Source organism: Scatophagus argus, chromosome 1 (assembly GCF_020382885.2).
Source record: "Scatophagus argus isolate fScaArg1 chromosome 1, fScaArg1.pri, whole genome shotgun sequence".
In the NCBI taxonomy this organism is placed as follows: domain Eukaryota; kingdom Metazoa; phylum Chordata; class Actinopteri; family Scatophagidae; genus Scatophagus; species Scatophagus argus.
In genome coordinates this window covers 23197481-23210970 of record NC_058493.1, presented here as the reverse complement: position 1 = coordinate 23210970, position 13490 = coordinate 23197481, and the positions used below count along the sequence as shown (strand labels likewise).

At 40.3% G+C, this 13490-nt stretch overlaps 2 protein-coding genes across 2 annotated transcripts; one reads left to right on the top strand and one right to left on the bottom strand.

Moving 5' to 3' along the window:
• Positions 1–1486: 1486 nt before the first annotated feature.
• tmem208 (transmembrane protein 208) lies at positions 1487–4781 on the bottom strand. Its single transcript, XM_046393039.1, has 6 exons — positions 4547–4781; positions 3698–3793; positions 3327–3386; positions 3106–3242; positions 2303–2387; positions 1487–2170 (listed from the first exon to the last, which is right to left on the bottom strand). Exons 1-6 carry the CDS (start codon positions 4550–4552, stop codon positions 2033–2035), a joined length of 522 nt encoding a protein of 173 aa, XP_046248995.1. The 5' UTR covers positions 4553–4781; the 3' UTR covers positions 1487–2032.
• Positions 4782–5347: 566 nt separating this feature from the next.
• On the top strand, positions 5348–8883 carry slc39a1 (solute carrier family 39 member 1). Its single transcript, XM_046393024.1, has 4 exons — positions 5348–5631; positions 6749–6879; positions 7331–7645; positions 8401–8883. The coding sequence occupies exons 1-4, from the start codon at positions 5517–5519 to the stop codon at positions 8752–8754; spliced, it is 915 nt and encodes a 304-aa protein (XP_046248980.1). The 5' UTR covers positions 5348–5516; the 3' UTR covers positions 8755–8883.
• The last annotated feature ends 4607 nt before the right edge of the window (positions 8884–13490 follow it).

Here is a 13490-nt window from a genome sequence, read left to right as displayed (position 1 = left end):
AAAGTAAGAGCAGAAACGATTTCATGTTACTTAGAGAAGGGAAAGTTTGCATATGAAAAAGCTCAGAGTGAAAATGATCATGTGTCCTTTTTCCAGCCATGAGCCATGGAAAAGTTTCAGCACTGGATTTCTTAGAAGACAATTGTTTGAAATGTAAAATCCCCGGTTCTGCACATCTTCCCCGTGAAAACACAAAGCACACTGAGGAGGTGGGGTAACGTGCATGTGAGTGTCCCCAGTGCTAAATTACACTGCAACATGGTCCCTCTCAAAGCCCACATCTGGGATTGGCCCTGACAACTGGATGCCGTGCTGCTCTAATTTTGGTTACTTTGTTTATAACCCTATAATAGAGACAGTATAGGACCACAGGGCTGGAATGAAGGAGGGCAGGACACAGGCAGAGCAAAAGCAGTCATTTTGAAAAAGCTTGTGGGGATATTGATGTTGGAGGAAAAGTATACATTTCCGTAAAAAGAGCTGTTTGAATTCCTGTACGTATCAGATTAAGGCAAACTTTGCAGACGCCTTGCTGTTTGGTTTCTTGCTGTTTTTGTTTCTTCACACCATCGCGGTGATTCCCCTTCAAACCCAGCGACTGCAGGTTGTAGCTTGTTGAGTTGGGTAAGCATGGATGTAACAATAATGGGAAATCTGTAATTATATTGGGAGCAGATCTGGGTTTAGCCATCCCACTCACTCTCTTTGGAGTCTCAGCATGAACATAATCAGTGAGTACACTTTGTCAACACTGGATAGACAGTATAAAGTCGCTCAGTACACTTGATAATAAACAACCACCCCCCACCCCCAGGACAAGGCTCAACTCACTGGATGGTAGGACAAACAAATGTTGAATGCAGCTGTGCACCGAGTGGCTGATGTTTCCTCAGACATTTGGGGATTAAACTGTCATCTGATTGTCGATTTGTCAGCTGTAATCTTAAATCTCTAAACTCAAATATGCAAACAGTTTCAGGAACGAAAAGAAAAGACAGATGATGATGATGATGATGATGATGATGTCTAAAATTCGGCAGCCAGCAGCTTTAGTTTTGTGATGTTCCTCTAAATTAATTTGTCCACATCACATTTTTATGATCTCATAGTGTCCTGTAAAGCCTGAAGCTGTCACATGATGCAGAGGGCTGCAGTGCTTGTTTCTTCTGGGGAGATGGGAAATAACTGGGAATTTATATGTTGAGCAGGAAATCCAAATAAAATCTATTAAAAGTTTAAACTCAGTGTTGTTTTTTTGGATAACTCAAATCAAAGGCTGGTTCCGTCCGGTCGCTTTACAAACCAATTGTTTCAGAAGCTTAAATGATTTCTTTAGGGAACCAAAAGCACATTTGAGCCTCATGGGATTTTGTAAAATAATTGCTGAAGTCACTTTTAAGCCATGATTGAGGGCATAACACTAACCAAACAGACACACTGCGTCTTCTAAACTTCTTGAAATGAATATAATGATCAACTCAACACAATGAAGGAAGATTTTTATTGCAAAAAGGTTTAAATTTTAAACATGATTTATATCCAGTTGATTTTATAATAACGTACAAACAAAGCATCTGGGCTCTGTAATGAAGGCTCGCCAATGAATTCTGTTACGTTTTACAAAAATAAAAGACACGCCATGAGAAAAGTGGCAGGGCTGGACTGGGTTCAGATAGCTACAGTTTAGACTCATTTTGTCATTGCCTTGCAGGGTTGTTGAGGGAATATTTGATGGAAATCTGCAGGGGGAAGTGTGATCAGATTGGGCAACAGCAAAAACCTTAAAGCTCTGCATGAGAAAGAATGAAATTTGGACCATGACATTATCTAAATAGGCAAGATTTCATCTCATAATTTAAGAGAAAATCTGATTACAGGAGAAAGCAGAAAGAAAAACAAACAAGATTCCACAGTATCAGATTTGGATGGTTTAACTCGATAACAAAATTTCATCCTAAATAACTTAAGAGTTCCTCGCTATCTGTATATTAGATTCTGTGTAGAAAAATACTGCTCCGTCTGCCCCGCAGCATCAGAATCTCTTCATCTGTCTGCGCTCTTGTCTTCTCTGCTTCTTCTCATTCACTTCCTCTGGTGCCGACGGGCTTTCTGCCATAAACCAGGGCCCCAGAAAGTTTACCCACAGCAGGTGCAGGGCCCGGGCCGGGGCCTGACAGACACACGAGACAAAATCAAATTATGAGACATGAGAAAAGGCAACAAAAAAGGAGAGAACAGGAATCAGGAAGAAAAATATCAGCTTATCGGGGAAACACAAATCGTCATCTCCACAAGCTCTTACCAGCAGCCAGAGATACCAGAAGTAAGAGGAGATGGTGCTGAGCACTTGTACTATGGCTGTGAGCAGGATGACATCCTTCAAGTGCCTAAAACCAGAACACACAGACAATAAATAATCACTGATATAAAATCACGTGTTTCTGAGCACGGAAAGAAAGAATTTCTGTGCTCTGCAACAAGAATGGATGTCTGTGTTTTCAGAAGATGAGAAACAATAAATTAAGTAAGTAAGTAAATAATACTATAATTTAAAAATGGTCTGAAGTCAACCATCGTCACATATATACAAAGATATAAAATCAATTATTTACACAGTGAGGAGGGCAGGCAATATTTACAGCCCTGAGTAATGTCTGCCAAGCTTCCTGCCCCCGATACACTCCATCAATTACAGAGTTAGGAGCAACAGAATGTAGCCTGACAGGAGAAACCCAGGGCTAAAAAGTCCACCGAGCACTTGATATTGCTCACAAGGCGTATCATTAAAGCGAGAGCAAAGTAACATTTGAAGGGGACCTTAATAATACATCTACTGTATGCACACTAAAAATGCTATTCTCTTGCCCTCTTTTCCATTTGCTTCCTTTGTGTAGTACTCAAATACATCCTCATACTGATACTTTTTACACTACCTCACACTTCCTTGGTGAGGTAAGCCACCTGAATGAAAAACATCACGTGCAACGAAGTATTTCCAAGTTGATTCACAAAGTCACATTGGTTTTTCTAGGCTTTATAGACTTAAGATGAAGTTTCTCCTCCAAATATGCTTGAATCATATTTTGTATTTCGGGGATTACTCACTCTGCCATTCCCTGCTCCATGTTCAAGTCTATTCCTCCATCCAGGAGACTTCCATCCTCAGCAAACACTGGCTTGGCCATGGCAGACATGGAGCGGTAGCTCCCGACATACACAGCTACTGCAAACATGAGCAGCAGCTACAGGGGCAATACAAAGTTTAGGGTCAGGAAGGACATGGCGTTAGAGGAAATTACTTATAAATATATAATAAATACGCTCACCCATGTCCAAAACGTAGACGAACTATAGAAAATCAACAGATTTACGGCAGCATATATTGCCTGCAGAGGAAAAGCAGCAGTGGTTAGACAATTAATCAATGAGTTGAGCAACAGAAAATTAATCTGCAACTAATCAATCATTGAGAAAAACTGCCTGATATGATCTCATTCCATGTTCTCAAATGTGACAGTTTGCCGTTTCTCAGTAAACCAAATATTTTTTTAGGCTTTAGACTGTTCATCAGTATCTCAACAGTCAGACAATTGAAATTGCCAGAAACAGACAGACAGCTGAAATTCCAGCTAATTTTCTTCATAATAGACATATTTGTAGATGTCTCAACAGTATTCACAGCATTAAGGTTACTCACATTAGCTCCTAGGATGACTCTTGTGTAGAACTTCAGCGTTGCCTCGTTCTCCTCGTAAATCTGCTTCTTTCCCTTTGTGCCAACTTTCCCTTTGGGCTGTTGGGGAAAAACACAGAGAGCAGCCTCAGCAACACCCGACTGTTTTTCATCAACCAGTCAATGTACATTTAGAGTACACGCAGGTGGAAAACAGGCTAAGCTTCTCAGACACTTGGACAGACCTCCTGCTTTCTGAGGGCAGTGACAGTCACTTGATATCCGACATTCATCTCACCGTTTCTGCTCAGTAACAGTAATTAAAAACCCAATTTACGTCTCCACGCTGGAAATTTTTAGTGTGACGTTCTTGACTGATGATTTTGGTCGGTCTTCCACAGATGCTTTGCATTAGTAGAAGAGTAAATGTTTCCTTATTACATATTTTTTTACAATTAAATGTTCCAAATAAATAGGTATTTAAATAGGTATTAAAATCACAGAAATAAACCCACTAGTTTAGTGTTTGTTGTAAATGTCTCTTATGCTGGGGAGTTTTGTTTGTTTATTGCAGATGTTTGTACCCCTTATCAAACTGCATAAAGTTACAATGAGTGATACTTAGTTATGTTATTATAAAACAACAGTTACAAGTAGAAAATTCACTAAGATGACCTGCAGGCTTCATAACCGCACATTTGAACAGATTTTCACCTAGTGAAGGTGATTTAACCTGATTTTGATTATCACATGTACTCTTTGGGAAATATTCTGTTCGTGGAAGACACCCGAAGAGATCGTGTTATTGTATTGATTACTGTAATGAATCAGCCAGTTGTTGCCGTCTCAGCTGCATGTGTCTGATTGTCTCACCGCCATTGGCTCTCTGACCGGCTGCTGTGGCTGTCTTCCACTGCGTCTTCTTTGACATGGACCTGTGACTCGCCGCCGCTCCTCTCCGTTATTGTATTACCGCATCAAAAAAACAATAAAAGAAACTCAGAAGTCTACCTGCCTTGTAATTTCGTGTAACACATCAGCATTCAGGATTCTCGCCGTGTCAACATATCCGGCGCATGAAAATGTCGTCATCAACTCGCCGTTCCTCGTGCGGCTCGTGAAATTTGGTGACAGACTGCCATCTGCTGGCAATTTATTTTTTAAACCAAAAACAAACAAAACAAACAGTCAAGTGATTTACTCAAATACAGTCTTTCAAAACGAAAAAACGTGGCTTAAATTTTATCAGCGACACTGTACGTATAAGATTAATATTTAAAACAATTTTTCACTTGTGTAATGATACCTAATTGTGTAGTCATGCAGACAAACTTATTTGTCCTAGTTTTTGAGATACCTACCTTTCTGCTGTTGCTCCACTACAATGGGAATTTTGGTTCAAATAGCTGAGAAATCAGGTACGTGTTTCATACAAGGATTTCTTGTTACCTAAACTAAACTTTTTTTCTTCTAACTGTAATTCAAAAAATAATTACATCAAATAAATGCATTTAAAATAAATTAATACGGCAACAAGAAAACTGGAAACAGCTGTCATTCATTTTTTTAACTAGAAAAAGTCTAATGTAGTTTGAAGCTTAGGCCAGTGAAACGATGGGGGCGCCCTTTTCAGTTTTTAAGACATATTTCGTTTTGCCCTCCCGGCCACCGTAGTGTGAATATCAGACCCTCCAAATAATAACACTGACTGACTGTCATAGAGGTACTCCTGTCTTCGCATAGGTCGGCGGGCTTCGGCTTTGCTTCATTGCTCATCAGATGCTAGTACACATCGGTAGTTAACATCGTTATCAAACCGACAGTTTTTCTTTTTTGCCATAAAATGGAATATCTGCTCCAGGTGAAAATAGGCGCTCTGATCGGTTTGTTGTTGTTAACTCTTCTTTTTGGATTCATTCCTGCGCGGGTCAAATGGTTCAGAGACACGAACGGGACAGGTTGGTAACTCACACGTTAATATAACCTAACAGCTAACAGAAGCAGCTGTTTACCTCAGCTGTGCTGTTCATTCAGATTTAGAAATCACCGTCTATATCTCGGTTACATTCATCTTTCAAAGAAGAGTTGATATTACAGCATTACATTGAGACGTCTTTCATTGACCTGATTATGTGTTGCTTTCCAATTTGACGCCGAATTAAATAAAGGAAATTTACTTATCAGGATGCAGTTTTGATTCTCACTCTCCCGTATGTTGTGATGTGCAAATAAACGAGTCATTCTTAAATTACCTGATGTTTTAATGAAGTTTGGTGTAACGATTAGCGGTATGTCTGTGCTGTTCTTAAGGGGGTTCACCAGCCGTCTCTCTGACCAAATCACATGATCTGGGTGTAGATAGTGTTGTAAAGCTATTGATTTTATCAACTGTTATCTACGTTAGAAACAATTAACAAAGTGATAGCAGAGAAATGTTAACGCTGTGTTTTAGGAGAACATTTCCACAGGTTTACGCGTTCTTGCACCGCTGCGTTGTCATCTTAATTTGTTGTCAGCCTTAATCTTTGCTTCATGAATAAACTCTCCTCTCACGGGTCACCTGACAGCGATAAAGTCTGAAGCACAACGCCTTTTTAATACGTACCAGTCACATCTGATTTTACATATGACTGGCGAAAACGAGTCTTTCGACTTTCTCAGAAGGAAGTGAAAATGTCATTGACATCCTTGTATGTTTTAGTGCTTTACTGAGTAAATTTGACCTCAGTGCTTTCCCTGTCACGCCATGTCACATGATTTCCCAATAATTATACAAACTTTGGAGGCCCACGTCTGAACTGTACCAGCAGTCCTTCATTTTTTAGGCTAAATGAGTGATAATGTTTTTTTTAGCTTTTTACCCTTTTTTTTAGCTTTTATGATTTTAGTGATCATAATAAGTTGGAAATGCAAAATACCCCAGTGATTCATATGGAGATTCATGGGTAGCATGATGAATGCTAAAATATGATTGGTCCACGCTGCAGTTTATGTCACTTTGTTCGTAGTAATTTTACCATTGTGTGTAAGTTTATTGTAAGCTCACTGAAACAGGACATGTTTTGCCATTTGCAGAACAGCACCGCACAGCTCTGAGTCTGATCAGCTGTTTTGCCGGAGGGGTTTTCCTGGCAGCATGTCTGCTCGACATCATTCCAGATTATCTGTCAGATATCAGCGCTGAGCTGGATGTTCGGAAGGTGGAGGTACGTCCAAGCGTGGACCCATTTGGACAAACTCAGTCGGGAAGAATCACATACATTCAGGCTACAAATATTGTTATATTTTTATAAGGTCCGGTTAAGGTCCGGTGTGTAGGATTTAGGTGAATCTATTGACAGAAATCGAATATAATCACCCATAAATAAGAATTGTTGTGCTGTCATTACTTTATAATAAGCCTTTTATATAAATAGACATCTCAGTTCCTCAGAGCCCAAATTGACCTCTTCTAATGTTTTGTTTTGTCCAACCAGCAGTCCAAACCCCCCATTTTTAATTTGACTATGATATAAAAACAAAAATAGCAGCAAAATCTGTAACCAGAGAATGTTTGGTGCTTTTCCTTTATTTGCTTAAAGAATTAAATATCAGATAGACGCTGTCATCAGACTGAACCTGCAGACCGGTTAATCTCTCTACATCGGTCTCAAACAGACCAGTTTCCCCTTTCCAGAGTTCATCATGGCTGCCGGCTTCTTCATGGTCCTCATTCTGGAGAGGATTGTCCTGAACTGTCAAGAGATTAGAGGGACTCAACAGGAGACGACGCCCCTCATACAGGACAACAGAAATGGGCACGGCCACGGCCATGGCCACGCCACGAGCCCTGATCTGGAGAGCAGCGGTCAGCATGTCCATGTTGATCTTCAGGCTCACTCCCCCTTTCGTTCCTTCATCCTCTTCCTCTCCCTCTCGCTCCACTCGATTTTTGAAGGTCTTGCTATCGGCCTGCAGAGCACCGACTCAAAGGTAACAAAACAGTTAGAGTTACTTCACCTGATTTTAAAAGGGTCCTGTGGAGTTTTCTTGTAAACAAAGCAGGCACCTGATCTGTAGTGCTTTAAAACTCCACAGGCCAGCTTTAAATCCACTCAGTGCGCCACTCAGAGAGCGTGGAGCATTTGCTGTTTTCTCCTCTTTCTTTTTTACCTGACGTCTGAAAAATCAAATTCTTATTTAAAGTTGCTTCTTTGGTTCTTCTCGTAATATTACAAGTCATGCACTTAGGAATCACATTTACAACTCTGTCATACATTGAGAAGAAAGCGTGGTTTCATTTTATAGCTTCGGGACTCGGAGAGAAAAGCAGTCTTGCTGTCTTGCAGGCCTGATCTGTGTCTTCAGGTCACAAGACAGCCTAAACAGACGTAGCATGCCATGGGTGTTCCCTTGAGACTTTTCATCTATGTTTGCTGTGGCTAATAACATAAAATATTTGCAACTGCATGACTGAATCTTGCAGGTTCAACCAGAGGCCAAAGAATTATAAAATACGTGAGAACAAAAGGAAACTTTGTACATTCTGAAACACTAGGATTTAAAAACATAATCTATAAATCTATATCATGTATTGTCTCAATGCCCAGTCCTACGTACCCACTAAAATACAACCCAGAGCAGAATTTATACACAGAATGATGACATTTACTATTGTTTTTTGTCTCTTAAGCAGTCATTCTGACCGGGAGGTAGAAACAACCATCTAACTTCTTTGTCTTCTCCAGGTGTTAGAGATCTGCATCGCTATACTTGTCCACAAGAGCATCATAGTTTTCAGTCTGTCTGTGAAGCTGGTCCAGAGTGCAGTTCGCCCATTATGGATGGCTGCTTACATCGTGGTGTTCGCCTTGATGTCACCCATAGGCATCGCCATCGGCATCGGCGTGATGGAGGCTCAGCTGGCGTCCGGAGCTCTAATCCAGGCCATCCTGGAGGGTCTCGCCGCAGGGACGTTTGTTTACATCACCTTCCTCGAGATCCTCCCGCATGAGCTCAACTCCCCCGGGAAGCAGCTGGTCAAGGTGATCTTCATCCTGCTGGGCTTCAGCGTCATGGCAGGTCTGACATTTGTGGGCTGAGACTGATACAAGTTGTCGTTTCATTTGGCATATTTGTCAGGATGCGGCCTGCATGCTTTGTGCCAACTACTGCAGATTGCACGAGTTTGCGAGCGGCTTTTGTACAGACAGGCAAATTGCCTGAGAAAAGAAAAGATGCAACCAACTCTGGAGTTTTTAACATCAAATGGAGCCCGACAACAGAAGTTGATGTTTTGTTGCTTTCAGTGTACTTTTAAATCATGTCCTAAAGGACCATACGATACATGCAAATACCATGTGATTTATTTTAAAGAGGATTTTATCTAAAGAGGAAACGCTGCAATGATAAGTTTGTTGAATGACTGAGAGAAGCACGGGGGAAAGAGGCGACACATCGCCGAGTCCCTTCGTTTATCACTGGTCTTGTGTTTCAAACATGCTTTGGACCTGCAAACAACCACAGTCTCTGACCCTTGACACTACTACTGACCAGTGGAAACAAAGGGCTGCTTTATATGTTTACAGTACCTTCTAATTAACTCAGTCAGTACCCCTCAGCTGGATGGTTGGCCTTTGTACATAGTTATTATTGATGTTTCCACTGACGTAGGTTTATTTGGTAAAACTGGCATTTTAGTGCAATGTGTGTAGGTTTAGTTTTACTGCACTGAGCTACTTTTACTTTAAACCGAATCGACATTTCTTGCATTCATCCGGTACACTAGTGTTAATGTAAACTGACGCCTTGATGCCTTAAGAAGTTGTATACCAAAAAAAAAAAAAGGCAATGATGACAATGAGAAAATATATGGTCATTGGTTTTATTCTGTTTGCACTTTTCTAATGAAGAAATCGTTATTATGTGTCCCAATTTAAACAAGCTGATCACTGTTAATGACACTATGTTGGCCTGCTCCTGCTTCAGTCCATGTTGTCTGCCTACCTGGATCAGACTTTTAATGTTACTCTGCTGTTTTAAAACACTTCCTCTACGTGGGGTGCTTTTAGTTCACTGTTTTTTTGGGTTTTTTTTTAACTGTGATCAAACACAGATGTTTTAAATATCAGTAGAGATAGATGTTTTGTAATCAGTACAGAAAGATGTGCAAGATAAGGAGTTTAATACTGCAAACTGACACCTGGCAACATTTCATTGAGAGTTCATATCAAGTATGCATGGCAGTACACTACACTGGCTAAATTAAATCAGTCTTAAACTACAGTAGGGCTGAGGGCCGAACAGTAAAGCACACAGTTAAAAAGGTCCAGTGTATCAGTACATCTGAGCTTTCAGCCTGCTCACAATCCAAGTCAACTAATATAAAGTGCATGCATGCATCTATAGTTTCAACTCTGTTTACTCACAGTTCCTGTTTTAGTCTGTCATATGATGATCACATTGTTTCCTCGCCAGAGCGACAAGCAGGAAACTGGAAAGTGCAGCGTGTGCGTTAGTCGTCGTGACAAACGTGTGCATATGTCAGCAAAGAAAGTTGTTTTTTAAATGTCAGCGTGGCATGTGGCATATTTTGTGCAGATGTGAGAGAGGAGGAGTGGCACTGCTCTCACATCTGTGTTGTTTATGTCACAGTACCCACCAGTGCACTGTGAAACATAGAAAAAGTCACGTTGTTAAAGCACAAAAACATCTACTGTCTTTCTGCATGTGCGCCTTCATGCATTATTCTGTGCCTTTTGGTTACTCATCTCATGACAGTTGTGACTTTTTGTTGTCTGTTGTGCAAACTTGATTAAAACTTCATTTTAAAAAAGGAATTTTTCGTCTACTTGTTTATTGTGTGTGTCAGTGGGTTCATTGGAATAACAACGCAGACGGTTTTATACTTAATGAAAGCACTTTTTCAGGGGTAACATTGGCCTGATCGTATGAAACATGAATAAATATGTCTTCATTTTTCTTTATTTGTTTATTAATAGGTATCTTTATTAATAGAAAGATATTTTGTGATATAATTAAATTTACTTTCACCTTAAAAATTGCATTTTGTTTGCTTAATTATAAACACATGGGACATCAGCACTTACGTTTAGTATCTGCATCTGTCTGATGTCATATATGTGTCTATTATAGTTAATATCGTCATGAAAGGCACACTTTAGACAGATTAATCACATGAATAGGAACGTTTCAAGTACACTAAAATGTATTGTTTATTGTTTTAAATCCTTATCAGGCAGGTTTGTGCTCTGATGTGTGTAACAGAGTAGCAGATTGTTGGTGCCACCAGGTGGGAGTGTTGATCTCCTGAATTACAGTCACTTTTGGAATATTAGTTTTATTAACACACTAAAGTGACGCATGTTTAAGATTAGACGATTTCAGCTATTTGAATCTTTAAAAGCCGCATTGCTCACTCGGCCCGTTTCACAGAGGACATTTTGTCGTGCCACGGTAGGAAAAGCGCAGGTGTAATCAATGAACATAATGATCCAATGGTTCACTGTCTCACTCCCACAGTTTACTGGGACCCTTGAATGTAACAGACCTTTGTTAATGTCATTAGCAGCTCCTTCACAGTGAGTGATTTTAACTAAGTATGTTTACACAAGTACTGGACTTAAAAGTGCGGTAAACAATTCTGGATGAAGACTGATCAACTGACTGATTGATTGATTGATTGATTGACTGAGTCTCATTTCACCTCAAAGCATCAGCATTTAATGAGCTGGGAATGAGACTTAGCAACCAGCTGTCTTTCTGCAGAATCACGGACTTTGATTCTGTGTGATTTCATTCTCTGTCATCTCATATATTTAACCTTTAAGTTCGAGGTATTTATACTTATGCTCGAGTCTTTACACTTCCAGTACATTTCAGAGGAAAATACAATATTTTTTATTCCATTATATTCCTTTGACAGCTTTAGTTACTAGTTACTAGTTATTAAATTTTTTTATACTCTCCCTGTTCGGTGAAAACCATCTGTCCCCAAATTTTGAATCAGAATGATCAAACTGAATGACTGAATTTTTAAGCTAAATTAAATTATTTCGTGCACAACAATACGTTGTCACAATACTGAAAACAGGGGTTGTTTTCCTGAGCTCATGAAAACTTGACTTTCTAGTGATACGTAGTTGTCACAAACATGGGCACAGCTTATCAACAGGCAAGGAAGCCAACTGCTTGGGGCCCCCGAGACTCGGGGCCCGAGGGCTATTTTCACCAAAATTATAACATGTTGGTGATGAACACTGGTCAGAAGGGCCCCCTGGAAATTTTTGCTTAGGGCTCCAACAGACTCTAGAATCGCCTCTGTTCACAAGCATATGATGGTCTTACATAAAATATGATGCACCACTGCAGATTGAAGTACCCATGCAGTATATGAAGCAGCCGCCGCTGCCTGTTGGCTCTGTTGGCTTGCAGGGTGACATAACCGGCAGGAATTCCTTTGAATCAAAGAACCTAACGGTACAAAAACATTCGTAATGCCATGTCTGATGTGACACACAGACACATTGTTAACCCCTGTTTGTCTTGGCGAGAACAGAAGGTTATTCATGAGCATCCGCTAATGAGAGGTGCTGATAGGAGAACAATAGCAGAGCAGAGTAAGTCTGCCAGTTCTGGATGACAGAGGCCTCAGTGTGCACAGGCAGCCGAGACCCAGCGGAGCATCGAGCTTTAATGCGGGATGGATGCTTCCTCTGTGCACCCACGGTTCATTAACCTCAGCTCCCTCACTCAGATAGGATGCAGGTTACGTCCCAAGCCTGCACGAGGCCTTCTGATTCGCACTGCGATGTCAGCGTCAAGAGGGGAGAGAAAAACATGCAAGTCGTGGCTGATCATTGGAAACTTTTCAATTACATACACATTTAATGCACACTTCACTTCAGGGTTTTTTTTTGACACTGAGGCACAGAGCATGGAAACAGATATGACAAAGTATCATCAACCTCCAAAACCCCCCCCCCAAAAAAAATATACATGTAAACGTGATTTGATTTTTGTTTAATGTAATCAACGACTGGCGCTAGAAGAGAGCCAACTCGTCTGATGTTGTGCAATCATGGACAAGTAATCCATACCCGTAATCTGGGTCCCAGAGCAAGTGGTTCCCTTTGTTGAGGATTTCAAAGAATGTGTAATGTGAAGCTGAAAGTGTGCTTCACAGGTGGTCGCCTCTCATATGACATTTGGTACAGGCACAGGAGTATCAAGCTCAAATCCCACCTTTCATGTCACATGTGCTGGGTTAACATCCAGTCTGAGTGTGTGACGGCAGGCAAACAAGGATGAAAAACGTCAGACATAAAGACTCTGATTGTTTAGTTTGGTCTTTGGGATGCGTTTATATTTACTTATGTTACAGAATAAAGTTATGTGCAATGAAAATTATCATCGGTTCAGAGTACGGTGGCCCAAAGGCATCAAACACACAAACAAATCAGCTTTGTTAATGTTGTGCGTTCTGACTTGGTAATATGTTTACTAAAATGTTTATATGTTTGTTTGTTTGTTTGTTTTTAATGTGTTTCTTCTCTCTAGTTTTGTGGATTTTTTTGCATGTTCGAGCAAACTTGTTTCACTTTGTTCACTTCTGTAGAACTTTGAGGGAGAAATTTCATTTAATCCATTTTGGAATGAGACTGTAACATAGCAAAAAGTGGATAAAGCAAAGCGGTGGGAATACTTTCCGGATGCACTGTATATATATTTTTTTACATTTTTATTTAATTGTTTTTCATAAACATGCTTTGTCCAGTGGTGTTGTGTTTTGTCCCATCCGTACCACCGTAGACCAGAA